Raw genomic sequence first — 13,780 nt, 5'->3', positions numbered from 1 at the left:
GGGGAACTGACACTCAAAAGTCATCTTTCAACCTTCCAGGGAGACCATGACACGTGGGTGTACACACACACACACACATTACAGAAATGTAAAATAAATTAAATTTTTAATTGTGAAATGGAGTATGCTTTATGTGTGGTTTTGCACTCCCCCCGACTATCAATCTATTCCAGTAGTAACCTGTCTGAGGCTGGAGGGTCAATGGAGGCCAAGGATGGTGATGGATGTGGCCTAAGACGAGATTAGAAATTTAAATCAACATGAAGGGTGGTTTAGAATTTTGTTTTTAATTTGAAGGCAGAGTCGTTGAGGGTGACAACATTGCTTTGAATTTTCAAAAGGTTATAGCCCTGATTGAAGACTGTCCTGTCTACAAACTGGCACAGGCCTGGCTGATTCTTCATGTAGCCTCTGGTTCTCAGACTTCAGGAAAGAGCCAGAGCCGGGTGCTGAAGTTCAGAGTCATAGGAACTGCAGGTAGTGAAGTAGAGAAAGGGGCAGGCAGGGTGCTGGGCAGTGTCTTGGACTTGCATCTCAAGCAGGGAGTGGCCAGATATTTTCCAATGGCCTGTTAGTGAAGTTTGGCCACTTCCAATTGTATCCTTTTATGAAGTTCAGCAATGAAAAGCCTTGTGGTTAGTATTTGGAGATTCCACTGTCTTCTTTACTCACAGAAAGAAGTATGTGCAGGGTGTTAAAGTGTGGGGGTGTGTAGTATGTGTATTGTGTCTAGGGTGTGTGGCATGTGTGGGGTGTGTATTGTGTGTAGGGTGTGTGGGGTGTGTAGGGTGTGCAGTGTGTGTGTAGAGTGTATATGGTGTATATGTTGTATGGGATGCGTTGTGTGTGTAGAGTGTGTAGGGTGTGTGGGGTGTGTAGTGTGCCCAAGCAAGGCCAAGCTTCATTTCTGCCCCTTGCATTTCATTCGATCATGAGGTGGGGTAGAGACTGAGGGACCCTTAGGGGTGCAGCCCTAGAGGCTCAGGGTGATAGAGCTGCGGGCATTTAGGAGCCCAAAAAGGGGGAAGACCTGTCTGTCAAAGAAAGTTTGGAAGGTGTAGATGTGTTTGTTAGTGATGGCATCATAGAAGACTATATCTCCACGGTCATAATCCACATAGACGCCCACTTTCCTAAGACAGATTGAGAGATTCTCCTGGATACTGCAGTTGGTGATTGCCTGACATCCAGAGGACGAGATCCGCAATGCCCACAAGCAGCATGACTCAGAGTTCTGAATCTGGGACCCCCGAGGCAACTCGGCGACCACGCCCACTATGCCAACCCTACCTGGGGGTCCCTGGATTTCCACCTCCCACAACACACGGCCTGAGGAAAGGCCTGGGGAGCCCCTCACACAGTAGAAAGGATAGAATTGTCGAGGTTTTGCCTGTGTATTCAATGTGCCATCGACGACATATAAGCTTGCTTTCTTTAGATCCTGAGAAAAGGTGAGGTTTGGGTCAGCTGAAGTGGAGTCCAGGGTCATAGGTACTGTGGGAAGATAAAGAAGAGTGAAGAGGGATAGTTTCAGGCCAAGTCCTCCAGTACCCTGCTTTTGAGCTTCTCATGATGTAGCTAGAGGGAGAATTTCTCCTTCAAATTCCAGTCCCTGTCTTCAGAGAAGACTCCTGCCTGTTTCTTTTTGTTTTCTGAGAAGGGGGTCTCGTATAAATCAAGCAGGGCTGAAATTTTCTGTGTAGCTAAGGACAATCTTGAACTTCTCATTTTTCAAATTGCACCTCCCTAGTGCTGGAATTATAGATGTGGGATACCATACCCATGCTCCCTACACCCCCTCTCCAGTACCTCTCCCCACTCTCCATCCTCAGGCCTCAAACTTAGCCCTTGATTTTATGAGGTTCTTCTCTGTGGGTGCGGAGGGAAGCTCCCCCAGTCCACATGGTAGTAGAATCATTTCAGGAAGAGGTCTTGAACCAAGGTCATAACACCCTGGACAATTTGGATCTTCTAACAATGGAGATATGTCTTCCCATTTCCACATTTCCTGGTTCTCATATGGCAGACAATTGGAGCTACTATGAGAGGTCAAGGTTCAGCCTGATTTTCTAAAGCTGGGGTCACCACTAGCCTGACTTTCTAAAACTGAGTTCCTGAGGCCAGGGGGTGACTCAGCTGACAAGGTATGTGCCCCCAAGCCTGACACCTGATTTCAATCCAGAAAACCACATGGTGGGAGACTGACTTCCCCACTCATCCTTTGACTCCCACACATAGGAACATGTGTGCATATGTGAGTGCACATGATAGAATGGAATCCCTCAAACACAGGACGACTGGAAGAAGTGGGTATTCAGAGACCCTTGATCTGCCCTCACCCTCGTATTATGGCTCAGACATTGAATGGCAGTTTATCAAAGCTACCAGAGTCTTTATCTGTTCTATTCAAAGACTAGAACATCAGTGGTCCCAGCTCTGCTAAGATTTAGAAAATGGGAACATTTTAGCTACTCAGTTTGTGTTGCATCTCAGCCTTTGCTGCAATGCTAGTTCTCCTCTCCTGTGTGTGGGGTTGGGGAGATGGTGGGTGTGGAAGTGTGCATTAAAGCAAGTGGTCAGGGTCACTGGGGTAGGCTAGGGGCATGACCCAAGCAGATCTTACCCATTTCTGATCCCCAGACCTGGCTAAGTTGTATTACTGGGTGCAGGGGGATGGGGATGATGACCATAAATGAAGTCAGTGGTAGGAACTTCTAAGGTCTACCGGGGGCATCAGAGTCAAAACAATTGGAGAAGAGCAGCACTGGGTGAGAATGACCACCATGGGGGCTCGTCCTTTGTTTTGTTGGAGGTGCTCATTGCCAGGCACGGTGGTGCATACACCTCTAATTCCAGCACTTGGGAAGCTGAGACAGGAGAACTACCATGAGTTCAAAGGTAGTCTGGGCTATATGTGATTCTGTCTCAAAAGCAAACAAAAAAACAAAGGACTGAGGGAGGTGCCTTGGCTATGCAGGCATGAGGACATGAGTCGTGATACCCAGCATCTAAGGATAAAATCTGGGTGTGGCCCTGGCACACCTGTAACCCTGGTGCTGAGTAGCAGGGATGGCTGGATGGGCATGGGCCTCAGTAGCAAGACAGCCCACACAATCTAGTGAGCTTGAGGTTCGTGAGAGATCTTGTCCATGAAACTAAAGAAAAGTGTGAAAGAAGATGCCTAAATCTAGCCTCCATGAGTACACATACACACACACAAACACACACCCCACAAACACACATGCATGCATACACACACATGCACACATACCACAAACACACACCACACACATGCATGCATGCACACACATGCACACATACCACAAACACACACCACACACATGTACGCATGCACACATACCACAAACACACACCACACACATGTACACATACCACACACACACAAGCACATATCAAACACACACATGCATGCAAGTACACACCCTCCGACACACACATCATACATGTGTGTGCAAACACGCTCACACACTAGCCAGAGGAAAAGAAAGAACTAATAAAAGACAGGTGAGATGGCAGGTACAGAAACAGATGCTTGTTGCCTACACCCAAAACTCACATAAAAAGCTCACATAAGGAGAGAACGGTCTTCACAAAATAGCCTCTCATCCCTGTTGTGCATAAGTATTCACACACAATAATAACCAATAAAAGAAATATTTTAAAGGGAAAAACCAAAGAGGGTGGGGGAGCAAGAAGGAAAGGGGAATACCCAGGGGTGCGCAGCCCACAACTCTGGGGTTGTCAGTGTGCACAGAGCCCAGCTCACAGCCAGCTCCTCCTCTAGGAACATAGGGAAAGGGGCCCAGTTTTGCTCTAGAGCAGTGCTGAAGGGGGGGGGGAGGCTGTCCCACAAAGGAGGCCTCAAAGTGCAAGGGGAAACAATGGGGCTGAGCATTAGGTCCTGCTGAGCTGCAGAGGCAGTAGGAGGGGCATAGACCAAGCAGCAGGGTGCACCTGCACATTAGGGGTCCTCTGTTGGGGGCTAGGCCTTTCCCAGGAAAGGTATAGCTTGATAAGCAGAAGAGGGAGATGCCTGGCCCTCACACTAAGTGCACCAGTCTCTGGCCCCTGAAGTCTCCGCAATTACACAGCCCTTCTCCATCCCTCCTGTGGGAAACCTTACTGGGCTTTCCAATCTTTCTTTGTTCCTGTATTCGCAGGGGAACTGGGAGCAATCATGGTGTTCTGCATGTTATGTAGCTCTTCCCAGGGTCTGTTCTCTAACTTTCCTCTGCTGTATCAGAGCCATGAATGAACAGAACACTTTGACCTACACACCTAGAGGACCCTTGCTTCCCTACAGAAAGACCTGTGTGTCAAGCAGGAATCCTACCTGAGCTGAGCAACTCTGAGTTATTCTCCTGTAACAGGTGCCCTAAGATTTGAGAGAGAAAAGAAATTTATGTTAATAACAAGTGGTTATAAATTAAAAGTCATATTGGGGATGAGCAGCTGATCCTAACTACCCTCAAAGGTGAACCAATCAGATGACATCATTACAGGTCTTGTCCCTGTGGGTCTCAACTCATCAGCTCTGCTGGGTTAACTAGGCCTGTTAAGCCAACTCCAGTTACAGACTGAGCTGCCTCCACCTGAACCTTGTGCAATGAAGGAATAAATCTATAAATTTCCATTCATTTTGAACATTTCTTAATTAGTGGGGATGTCACTATGATTACCTAAATGTAAAATATTAAAACAATTCTATAAGCTTGTTCTACATTGGTGTTCACACACACACTGGACCTTCCACCCTTAATCTCCCATTGAAGAGAGATTTTGTATTCTTCACTTTCCCCAAACAGCAGTGTATGCACACACTTACAGTTCTCCTTGTCCTTTTTATCCAGGCTGTTCAGGAATGTGCTTTTATCTTTCTTCCCTTCAGTGTTCAGGTTGTCTGTGAGGAGAGAGTGAAGGAGATGGAGGGTCCACAGAGGTTAAGCAAGCGAAGGGACCACACAGTAAGGCACTGATTGCTGATGTGGGAAGATATGGTACTGGGATTTCTCTCATAGTCTCAGGGAACCAAGAAGGCAGCCAACAGGGAGAGCTGCACTAGGGTCTCCCAGAAGTGCCTCTCCAGTATAGCTCAGTCCAGAACAGAACTATTAGGAGCCACAAGCATAAGCCACTGCATTTGGGCTTTTTTAGATGCTATTTTGAAACCCTAAAGGACCAGGGCATGCTGACATTCAGGAAGCTGACACAGCAGGATGACAACTTTTAGTCCACAGTACATAGTGAGTTCCAGTGTTGCAAAAGGAAAGGAAAAGGGAGCTGGAAAGAGGCCTCAGTTGTTAACAGCACCAGGGACCCAGTTCAGTTCTCAGCATCCACTGAAGCTCCAGTCCCAGGGCATCTGGCACCCTCTTCTGACCTCCATGGACACCAGGCATAGACACAATACATGCACACAACACCCATACACATAAAAAAATAAAACTTTTAAGAAGGAAAGGAATACAATGAATTTAAATAATATGTTTTCTTTAGCTCAGAATGTTAAAATATACTGCCATTTCAGCATGTCCAATAAAGGTTGAGAGCTACCTGGGCACAGTCTGGGTGCTGGAGACCCAGCTACTCAGAAGATCACTGTGGTTTTCCATAAGAGACTACCCTGGGCAATGTCCCTGTTTGCTTTTGTTTTCGTTGCTATATTTTATGCTCTATTTCAATATTAAGTCTTTCAGAGTGAACGTGTATTCTTTACCTACACTATGTGTGAATGCTGTGTTTTGGTGCCCAGGGGTACATTTGATAAGCGACAACCAAATTGGGAACATACTTCTAGTCCCATGTTCACCATCTAGTAAACATGGAAATTTTTTGAGCTCAGAGGTGTTTTGACTCTGCAGATGTAGCTCAGATTGCAGAGTGCTTGTCAAGCAAGCCCAAAGTTCCATCCTTAGCACTAAACCTGACACCACACAGCATGAGGAATTTCTGCATAATGGTTCTTTGAAGGTACTCAGCCTGGGTTCTGAAAGGCTCAGGGGCTGGCACAAGAGATGTCAGGAAGTATCTGGGATGATGGACTGAATCCCAAGGTAGGTAAGCACAGGAAGTGGCAGTCACATCTTACCTGTTAATTTCTTCAGGCTTTCTATGATGGACTCATGTCTTGCTTTTGCGTCACTGATTTTTTTCTCCAGATTCATAGGAACTGGGGTTGGGTTGTGAAACTGAAATTCTTTACCCCTGTGAAGATTGAGTTGTAAGTTCAGGGATAGAGTGTGGGCAGAAAGGACCTGGGAGATGGTTCCTGTGATGGAGGAAGAGTGATAAATACAGTCTAGAGCCAGGGAGCTGAGTGTCAGGGGGTGTTGACAGAGGTTTCTGTCCCACCTCGTCCTGTAGCCTTTCAGTTCCAAAGAAATACACAGAGGTCTACATTAATCATAAACTGGTTAGCCTATTAGCTCAGGCTTCTTATCAACTCCTATAAATTACATTAACCCATAATTCTTGTCTGTGTTAGCCACATGGCTTGGTACCTTTTATCAGCGAGGCATTCTCATCTTCTTCCTCTGTGTCTGGGTGATAATTGCAGAGTGTGCCTTTAACCTTCCCAGAATTCTCCTGTTCTTGTTGCCCCGCCTCTACTTCCTGCCTGGCTACTGGCCAATCAGCATTTTATTGAACTACTACAACTGATCAAACTTTGCAGGATATAAGACCGTTGTCCCACAGCAATGGGGTTCAGTACAAGAATGCAGGGCTGAATGGGATCAGACCCAAGAAAATATGGAAATGAAGATGGGAGATGGACCAGAGAAGAGAGAAGGGACAGGGAGTAGTGAGGTAAAGTAGGAAACCCAGGGTTCACTCTCTTGACCAAGAGGAATATGGGAGGGGAATGCAGCTGCTCTAAAGCTGGGTGTTGGTGAAAAGAGCTGTGCCCAGCAGACCACATGCTACTGTGGCCAGCTTGGTCTTCCCCACCTGCAGCTTCAAGAGTTTATAGCCAAGTTATTGGAGGATGTGAACATATTCGGATATATGTTGAATGTTGTATGTATGAGTGAACCAGAAAGCACAGTGCACTTGGGATGCCCATCATACCTGCCCAAGATGTCTTTGACGCCCTGGAAGAGAAAGAGAGAACAATGTCAGAGCTTGCCTGAGTCATAGGCACTGAGAAGGGGTTCAGACTCAGCTGGAGGCAGAGTGAGAACACCCCAGTTTTCCACCCTCTCTTTCCTCTCTCTGTCTTTCTGTCTCTGCTGTCTCTGTTGTCTGTCTGTCTGTCTGTCTGTCTCTGCCTGCTCTTTTCTCTTCCCCCATTCCATTCTGAACTGCTACCCCTAAAACTCCTGGTATAGTTGGGATAGTGTTTAAACCCCAAAAGACACAGAGTGAGGAGAGAAGAAAGAGTGACAGTGGGAGATGGGTGTTGCCTCTGATACAGAACCAGGGAGCTCAACTTGGCAGTGTTAGGACAAAGGTGGAATGGCTGTCCATGGTTCTGTAAAGAAAAAACAAAAACAAACCAGAACCCAGGAGTGTTCGTCCTGGCACTTGGGTGTCCTATTATTCCTCCTCTCGGTTTTGTTTGTTTGTTTTTATCTGAGACAGTTTAATGTATCTCAGACTGGCTCGAATCCTCTGTGTAGCCAAGAACAGTCCTGAACTACCGAATCTTCTGTGCCTGACTCCTGAGCGCTGAGAGGACAGGAATGCACTAACACCTCAGTCCTCCCCACCAATTAATTTTTGCTATTTTAAATCTAAGACAGTGCTCTTAACCAATGAGCCATCGCTCCAGCCTTATTTTTATTGTTTTTAAATTGTGTATATATGTGTGTCTGTATGTGGACATGTAAATGAGAATGTAGGTACCCTACAAAACCAGAGTGATCAGATCTGGATCTGCAGTTACAGAAGGAGGTCAGAGGAAAACTTGTGGGAAATGGCCCCATTCTTCCACCATGTGGGTCTTGGGATTGGTGGCAAGCAAGCGCCTTTGCACAATGATTCTGAGAGATGCTTTAAAGAAACACGTGTCCTACATTACAATTCTAAACTATGAGCTGGGTGTAGTGGTCCATAAAAGGGGATGGGGAGATCAGTAATTCAGTGTTACCTTGGTCACATGACCTTTGTCCTAACACTGCCAGGCTGCCTGGGCTGCCTGAGATCCTGCCTCAAAGAACAAGATCAAAAAGCCCTAGATTTTTTTGTGGCTCTCTTTCTTTTCCTTCCTTTTTTTCTTTCATGTGTGTAGTGTGTGTGTGTGTGTGTGTGTGTGTCCAGGCTGGCCTTGAACTCTAGTGGTCCAGGGAAGCCTCTTACTCTGGAGTGCTAGAATTTACAGAGGAGAGACACCACGCCCAGCTGTTTGAAATAGTGTCTTGATCTTTGATCCTGTTAGCCTTGGACTAGCCACAATCCTCCTGCCTCAGTGTCCTGACTTATGAGAAGAGCTTTGGTTAGGTCAGTGGTTCTCAACCTTCCTAATGCTGCAGACCTTTAATACAGCTCCTCATGTTGTGGTGACCTCCAACCACAAAATTATTTCCGTTGCTACATCATAACTGTAAATTTGCTGCTCTTACGAATTGGAATGAAAGTATCTGATATTTTCCGGTGGTATTCGGTAGCCCCTGTGAAAGGGTCGGTGGATCCCCCAGAGGGATCGAGACTCACAGGTTGAGAGCTGTTAGGTTAGGTAAAACAGGGTGGCAGTTGGTGGATTACTTCAGGAAGGCAATAAAAAGTAATAAAGAAACCACACCTCATACATGAGGGTTATTAGGAGAAAGGGCATGGTGGGTGAGCACTGGGCCTTGGGGTGGAACAGCATTAGAGAGGAACAGTACATTAAGTCAGAGACAATACAATGGACTCTTTTGGGAGCAACAGGCTTTAAAACCTGACAGGATCCTCAGGCAAATCCCCAGAGAAAGAAAAGTATCTAACTTTTATGTTATTTCAGGGAGTGATAGGAGTTTCTCAAAATTTCATTTCAGGGGACAAAGGACATGGAGGAGTCAGACACTAGGATACAGATTTTTAAGTATCTTTCAGAGAGAGAAAGAGAAAGAGAAAGAGAGAGAGAGAGAGACTGTTGCCAATGGACTGACCTCCAGTAGCTCCATGGATGGCGCTTGTAGCCTATTTTTCAGGGACCTTGTGAGGTCTCTGAGGGTGGTCAGCTGTTCGTCTGTGTCAGTGACATACTCTTCTAGCTGCTTGACTCCCTCCTGCTCCAGCCAGCTCAGCCTGGACAGGAGGAATCTCTCTTCCTCTTCCAGTCTCTGGCGCACATGTTTAAATTCCTCAAGGATCTTTAGTCTCTCTAGATGTACCTGGGCCTGGAAATAAGGGTAGGGATACAGAGATGAGGGAGGAGTGAGAGAGGATCCTCCAAGCGTCCTTTAAGCCCATCATTCACTTTTTAAATCAATCAACCATCAACCAATTAATAAATTAACTAATTGCAGGCAAAGTCTCCCTATATAGTTCTGGATAGTCAGGAATTCATTTAGAGCAACAGGTTAGTCTTGCATTCATAGAGATCCATCTGTCTCTGCCTCCTAAGTGCTGGAATCAAGGGGCATGCACCATCTGACACCATTCACTCTTTAGGAGTATGTAAGGATTATTCTGAAACTGGTTTAGAACAGCTTGCTGGAGCTTACCTGTGGGAAGGGGGAGGGGCGGGAGATCAAAGCACTTCCTGTGTTCAAGGATTTAGGCTCAATGATTTTTTTTTTTTTTTTTTTAACCTTCAAGGACATCAGCCAGATGCACAACTAAGAAATCTTAGCACTGGGAGTGCAGACAGGAGATGAAGGAAGCCAAGGCCAGCCTCCATTCAAGACCAGCCTGGACTACTTGGGCCACTCTCTCAAACAAACAACATCACCATAGAAAACCCAGGATAAGGTTGTTGTTCAGTTGACAGGGTGCTTGCTTAGCATGTGTGTGGTCCTTAATTCCATTTTCACCACTGCATAGTCTGGGAATGCTGTTATAGCCCTGTAATTCCAGTACTGGGGGAAAGACAAAAGGATCAGAAGATGAAGGCTGTCCTTTTCCTGTATAACAATTTCTAGTTTGTGCTACATATGATACTGTGTCTAGGAGCTGGAGATATGGCTCAGTAAGGGACTTTGTTGCTCTTGCAAAGGACTCAGATTCAATTTCGAGAACACACATGGTAGCTCACAACCATCCTAACTCCAGTTCCAGGGATCCAGTACCGTCTCTGATCTCCATGATCTCCATGGGTACCAGACATGCACCTGGTATACATACATACATGGAGGCAAAGCATTCATTCACATAAAATTAAATCTAAAAATAAGTAAATAAAAGATTCTTAAAAGTCAATGGGGAAGAACATACACAAATGAAGAAAGAGAGAAGGAAAGAGAGAAAGGAGAGAGGGAAGGAAAGAGAAAGGAGAGAGAGAGAGAGAGAGAGAGAGAGAGAACTCTCCTTAGTTTAGCTGCCTTCATACTGAATTTCCCATGGATGGAGCTGGAGAGGTGATGCAGGGGTTAAGAATGCTTACTGCTCTTCAGAGGACCTGAATTCAGTTCCCAGCACCTATGAAGAGCAGCTCACAAATATCTGTATTTCCAGTTCTTCCGGTTTCTGCTAGGATTTGCACACACATGACTTTCACTCACACAGACACATACACATAGATAAAAGTAATGCAAAACCTTTTTAAAAAGTTAAAAAAATCAGGTGCAGATGTTTGGTGGTGTCATAGTCTCTTGTCTTTCTTACTGTGTAATAGTCTCTAGTAAAAAGGGTTTTTGTGAGCCAGTGTGTGTGTGTGTGTTTCTGTGTGTAGTGTGTCTGTGTGTGTGTGTCTGTGTGTGCACACATGGTCCTTACAAAGCCTGCTGTGGGTGGAGGAGCAGAAGCCCTCCTGGTTCGCTGGAGCAGCACCCAGGCAGGTAGGTTCGTACAGCTCAGGAGCACGGCTCAGGCACCACACCCTCTGCTCTGCCCTCGCCATCTTGTCAGCAGGACTTTGTTCCAGCCTGGTGTGTAAGGAGTTCTCAACATTTCCTCAACAGAGATGCTCAACTTCCTCAGACGTATTTGCAGTGAATATTTCTTACCCTGAACACCTGGATTGCTCCTTCACCTTCCTTTTTCTCTTTAATGATCTCCTTGTTCTTTTGCCCCAAATCCTGGAGCTGTGTCTCAATCTGCACCTGTAGGGAGAGGATGCTTCAGTCAGGGTCTGCCTCAAGGGAGGCAGGGAAGATATCCCAGGGTACTGATGTCATTATTAGCAGCCCCCCATTTCTTTCTCAGGGATCAAACCAATTTTCTTCTTGTATTATGTGATCCTGAGGGTCAAAATCAAGTCCTCAGACTTGGTGGCAAGTGCCTTTAGTCTCTGAATTATCTCCGCTGCCCCCAAAATACTACTCTGATTATTCTTCTTGCCTTGTTTACAGATTGGTATTTCCCCGAACCTGGCTCTTTGGGCTCACTGCGCCCAGCTGCAAACTGCCAATTCAAGTGTTAAGAGTGCAGCAGTCGGTGCCAACCAGATGGAAAAGGCAGCAGTTCCCAGGTCCCCAGGGAGTTCTACTCTGCTGAGCTGGGGACAGAGAAGGAGGCAGGTGCCTACCTTGTAGTTTTGGGCAGCCTCATCTATCACGGTAACTTCATGGGTTTTGTGGTCCTTGGAGTCACGACACACCAAGCAGAGGAACTCGTTATCCTTCTCACAGAAATAATGAAACTTTTCCTTGTGCTTCCAACATCTTGGCTCTTCTTCTGGTTGGAACTCAGCAGGATCCATAGCCTGGATTTTCTCTGCAATACTAGCCAACAGCTTATTGGGCCTCAACATATTCTTATTCACAGGGAGTTTGCAGAGCGGACATTGGAGGTTTTCTGTAGTTTTCCCAACCTGATTGATGCATTGCAGGCAGAAGTTGTGCCCACAGTCAATGGTGACAGGATTCCGTAGAATTTCTATGCAAATGGGACAGATCACATCCTCCAGTAGCTTGCTGGCCCGCTTTAGGCTTGCCATGATGGAGCAGCAAGGCTAATTTGATATGTGAAAGCCCAGAAGTCCGAGGCAAGCACCAGTACCGGGAAGAGAAAATGAAACAGGAAGCAGATGCTATAGAGCCTCTCAATTGGAAGACTAGAGAAGGACAAATGAAGAGGGGGTTAAGTAAATGAACAACAGAGAAGAAGAAATGGGAAATATTGTAAAGAGAATAAAACAGATGGTCAGTCCTACCTCACTGTCTCTCAAGAATAGATACTGTGAGTTCATGCTTCCTATAAAGTAGAGCAAGGATCTCTGGACCTTGAACTAATTATCTTTACAGGCAGTTGTCTGATAACAGAAGATCCAAGTGTCAGAGTTCACTCTACTACAGGTAGGGAGTGGAGAGGCTAAGTGGCATTTCAGGGAGGTGTGCTAACCCCCTAGATCTCTTACTTCCCCCACCTGTCCTTTGTTTTTTTTCTCCCTGTCTCTGAGTCGTCCTTTGTTCTGTTAAGCCTAACAATTTCTTCCTCTGTCTCTAATTCTTAGATCCCCAGCTTGCCTGACCTGTTTTCTTTATCTTGACTAGGAAAGTATCCACTAGTCTCTCAATACTTCACTTCTTAACCCTTCCTCTTTCTCTTTTGTCCCCAGGATCACACTGCTTATTTCTTCCTCTCCCCAACTTCCCTGGCTTCCTTTTTCCCACTCCCATCCCCCACACCTCTCCTCTCTTCTGTCATTAAAAACCAAATTGCTCATTTTTCAATTAACTAAAAAGACTTAGGTTTATTTATCTTAATTTCATGTGCATAAGTGTTTTGCCTGCATGTATATATACACAGTGTGCATGCCTAGTACCTACAGAAATAAAGGAGAATATTGTCTCTCCCATGGAAACTGGAGTTAGAGCCAGTAGTGAAGAGACTTGTGGGTGCAGGAACCCTAGCTGTCCTAGAGCTTGCTCTGTAAACCAGGTTGGCCTTGGACTCAAATTCACCTACCCATGCCTCCTGAGTGCTGGGATTAAAGGCATGAGCCACCACCACCTATAGCACAAATAGCAAAAGCCCAGAGACAGAAATTGGTGTTTAACCCAAAAAGTAGAAACACAAAGCAACCAAGCCACTAGAGAAGTATAACCTCTACCAAGGCTGAGTGACCACAAACTAAACTAAGTCTTTCTCTCTCTTCTCATTTTATATTCCCTCTAGTACTGGGATTAAAGGTGTGAGGCACCTACACCTGTATTTGTTTCTGCATTATCCTGTGTAGCCCAGGGTGGCCTTGAACTCACAGAAATCCATCTGCCTCTGTCTTCCAAATCCTGGGGTTAAAGGTGTGTGTCACCATTTCCTGACCATTTGTGGCTTTAGCTTTACCTCTTGTCTTCAGGCAAGATTTATTTATTAAAATACAAATAATATACCACTATAACCACCCAGCTACTTATATCTTTAATAGTTATGTATTTTTATTTATAGGAGTATTTTGCCCACAGGTATGTATTACACCATATGCATGTCTGGATCCTGTGGATGTCAGAAGTGGGGTAGGATGGCCTGGAACTACAATACAAATGGTTGTGAATCACCATGTAGGTACTGGGAGCCAAGCCTGGGTCTTCAGCAACAAGTGTTCTTCACCCTTGAGCCGTCTTTTCAGCCCTTTATTTATGTTTTATAACACACAGTCCGGGTGGTGGGGAAAAAACACAGAGTCCAGTTAGTACCAAGCATATGCAAATGATGTGGGACCATCCTCTGTAGCAGG

The 13,780-nt window shown here is 45.7% G+C and overlaps 1 protein-coding gene across 1 annotated transcript; it reads right to left on the bottom strand.

Annotated features, from left to right (window-relative positions):
* Nucleotides 1-973: 973 nt before the first annotated feature.
* On the bottom strand, nt 974-12,040 carry LOC130890435 (E3 ubiquitin-protein ligase TRIM31-like). Its single transcript, XM_057794351.1, has 8 exons — nt 11,630-12,040; nt 11,109-11,204; nt 9,111-9,341; nt 7,090-7,112; nt 6,110-6,225; nt 4,847-4,921; nt 4,355-4,396; nt 974-1,494 (listed from the first exon to the last, which is right to left on the bottom strand). Exons 1-8 carry the CDS (start codon nt 12,038-12,040, stop codon nt 974-976), a joined length of 1,515 nt encoding a protein of 504 aa, XP_057650334.1.
* Between the last annotated feature and the right edge of the window lie 1,740 nt (nt 12,041-13,780).

Source organism: Chionomys nivalis, chromosome 19, assembly GCF_950005125.1.
Source record: "Chionomys nivalis chromosome 19, mChiNiv1.1, whole genome shotgun sequence".
Classification (NCBI taxonomy): domain Eukaryota; kingdom Metazoa; phylum Chordata; class Mammalia; order Rodentia; family Cricetidae; genus Chionomys; species Chionomys nivalis.
This window is presented reverse-complemented; position numbering and strand designations above follow the sequence as displayed.